The sequence below is a fragment of the Chionomys nivalis genome, chromosome 9 (genome assembly GCF_950005125.1).
Source record: "Chionomys nivalis chromosome 9, mChiNiv1.1, whole genome shotgun sequence".
Taxonomy (NCBI): Eukaryota; Metazoa; Chordata; class Mammalia; order Rodentia; family Cricetidae; genus Chionomys; species Chionomys nivalis.
Window position 1 is genome coordinate 42,506,520 of NC_080094.1, and position 2,684 is coordinate 42,509,203.

The 2,684-nt window shown below is 46.5% G+C and overlaps 1 protein-coding gene across 1 annotated transcript; it reads right to left on the bottom strand.

The window, feature by feature from the left end:
- Positions 1–1,502: 1,502 nt before the first annotated feature.
- On the bottom strand, positions 1,503–2,174 carry LOC130881873 (60S ribosomal protein L9-like). Its single transcript, XM_057781712.1, has one exon. The coding sequence runs from the start codon at positions 2,160–2,162 to the stop codon at positions 1,584–1,586; it is 579 nt and encodes a 192-aa protein (XP_057637695.1). The 5' UTR covers positions 2,163–2,174; the 3' UTR covers positions 1,503–1,583.
- Between the last annotated feature and the right edge of the window lie 510 nt (positions 2,175–2,684).

A 2,684-nucleotide genomic window follows, 5' to 3' on the forward strand; every position in this document is an offset into this window, starting at 1 on the left:
AGATCTCCTTGCCCTTACCTCCCAAATGCTGGATTAGAGGCTTTCACCACCACACCTGGCTCCATTGAGAACATTCTCCAGCCAAAACACTTCAAAGGAATAGAAGGGACCACAGATGCCAAAGATGTCACTAGGAGCTCCTCAAAGCTGTAGAATCAGAGCTGCACCTGGGGACTATCTAGTCACTTTCCCATCTAACAGGGCTTCCCGTGAGGGCCCTGCAAGCTAAAGTTTGAGAAGTATTTCCCAAGGATGATTGTATGGTTTGAGTATTCGTGTGTCTTGAGGCTCACAGGTAGAAATGCCAACTCAGAAGGTGATGATGGTTGGGGGTGGAACTTCTGGAAAGTTATTAGGTTATGAGGGAGGAGCCTCCGCATTGTCATTAGCGCCCTTATAATAGGAGACTCTTGAGAGCCATCTAGGAACCAGGAAGCAGCCCTCGTCAGTCAGCCAGTGCCTTGATCTTGAACTTCCTGCCTGCAGAACTACGAGGAGCAACTCTGTTGCTCATAAGCCACCTGGTCCATTATATCTTTTTATAGTCACCCAAACAGGTAGGTATCAGAAGCTGCAAGGCCCTAGAACTAGGTGTAGAGAAGTAGCTGTCCTCAGAGCTCTGAGGAATGCTTAGAACTAGCTGTACAACCTGGGGTTGCAGGAACACAGCCTGGCCAGAGCTCCCCACCAGGAGGACTTAGTACACACGTTCCTTGACACTGGTCTCCTGATTTGGGAGCTGGGGGCATAGCTCACGGGCACAAGGCCTGCCTAACGTGTGAAAGGTTCCCAGCACCATTTAGGGAGAGGGGAGCCATGTTTTCCAGGAAGTATATTTCGTTGTCAACTCACTCTGCTTTCTGCCTGCCCTGAAAGTCACCTGCACACAGCTCTTTTATAGGTTTATGGCTTCCTGTTTCTTCTATCTGTCTGAAAGTATTTTCTGGTCACTGCCTTGACTGAGGCAAGCCAGCAGGTGGAATTTTTTATTAATTTTTATTTTTTAAGATTTTATTTCTTTATTATGTATACAACATTCTGCCTCCGTGTATGCCCGCTTGCCAGAAGAGGGCGCCAGATCTCATTACAGATGGTTGTGAGCCATCATGTGATTGCTGGGAATTGAACTCAGGACCTCTGGAAGAGCAGCCAGTGCTCTTAACCATTGAGCCATCTCTCCAGCCCCAGCAGGTGGAATTTTTATGGCCCTGGAATTAGTCTTCTAACAGTAAGAGCTGGAGTTGAAAGATAAAGCCCTAGCTTTTTTGCCTCTCAGTTTACTCTACAAGGCTCCAGCTTATTGTGCTCGTGAGAGCCACTTGCTTTTGCAGAAAATTTGATAAACCTTTGTACAGCTTGTCCTATCTCAGCGTTTGGTGATGACATGTTGGTGACTGGAGATGACTGTGGGGAATATTTATAACACTATGATTGGCACATGCAACACCAAATGCTTTAATGTCCTAGAGCACATTCTTTTTTTTTTTTTTTTTTTATTATCAATACAAGTCTTTTATTGTCCCAAAAGACACCCCAAATCGTATTAAAATTCCGAGCTTGTTTCTGGGACTGGTACCTTAGGTCTACTCATCAGCCTGCTGCACTGTTCCCTTTTCAGACACATAGATACCATCCAAAAACTTCCTGATATCCTTGTTCTTAACTGTTGTGGCCTGCTGTATCAGAGCCGCCGAGTTTGAAACAAGTTCAATATCATTTCCTTCAAGGATTAATTCATCCTTCTGGGCTTGAGAGACAGAACAAGCAACGCCTGTCCTCATCCGAACCCTGCGGATGTATTTTTCACCCAAGAAATTTCGGATTTCAACCAAAGACCCATTCTCCTGAATAACGACGTTGATGGGGAAGTGAGCATACACAGACCTCATCTTGTAGCGGAAGCCCAGTGTAACACCCTTGATCATGTTTTGAACGTGGCTGCAGATGGTTCTGACGGTGGCCAGTTCCTTCCTGTTGCCCCACCATTTGTCAACCCGGAGCCTCTTCTTCTTCTTCCCAAGAAGGCTCAGCTCTACGTTGATGTGATTGAAGTCCCTCCGGAGGGTTCCTTTGGGGCCCTTCACAATGACTGTGCGCCCCTTCAGAGTGATGTCCACATTTTCTGGAATGTCGACCGTCTGATTGCTGAGAATGGTCTTCATTCTCGCAGTAGATGGGGCAAAAAGAGCCCTAGAGCACATTCTTAAACGTGTACCAACACATAGGTGACTTACATGCTTTTATTTATTTATTTATTATTTGAAACATGGTCTCATAGGGTCTCTCTGTGTATTCCTGGCTGTCCTGGAACTCACTCTGTAAACCAGACTGGCATAAAACTCAGATCTGTCTGCTCTACCTCCCTCGTGCTGGGATTAAAGGTGTGCACCGCCACACCCAGCTTCCCTCTCTGCTTCCCCACAATCTTTAGCACAGGCTATCCTTGCAGCTCGATAAGTAGTGGAGGATGCCTTTGGATGCTGGGTCCTCCTGCCTCCATTCCCAAATGCAGACAAATTACAGATGTGTCTCACCACATTGGGTTAAAAATAGCCTCTCCCCCCCCACACCCCTTCTTCTTTTAAGACAGAGTCTTTCTATGTAGCCAGACTGACTCAAATTCATATTCCTCCTTCCTCAGCAAGAAAATGCTGACATTAGCTGGGTGGTGGTGGTGCACGCCT

Excerpts from the sequence above, each read along its gene's own strand:
- LOC130881873 (XM_057781712.1), bottom strand. The coding sequence starts at position 2,162 with ATGAAGACCATTCTCAGCAATCAGACGGTCGACATTCCAGAAAATGTG.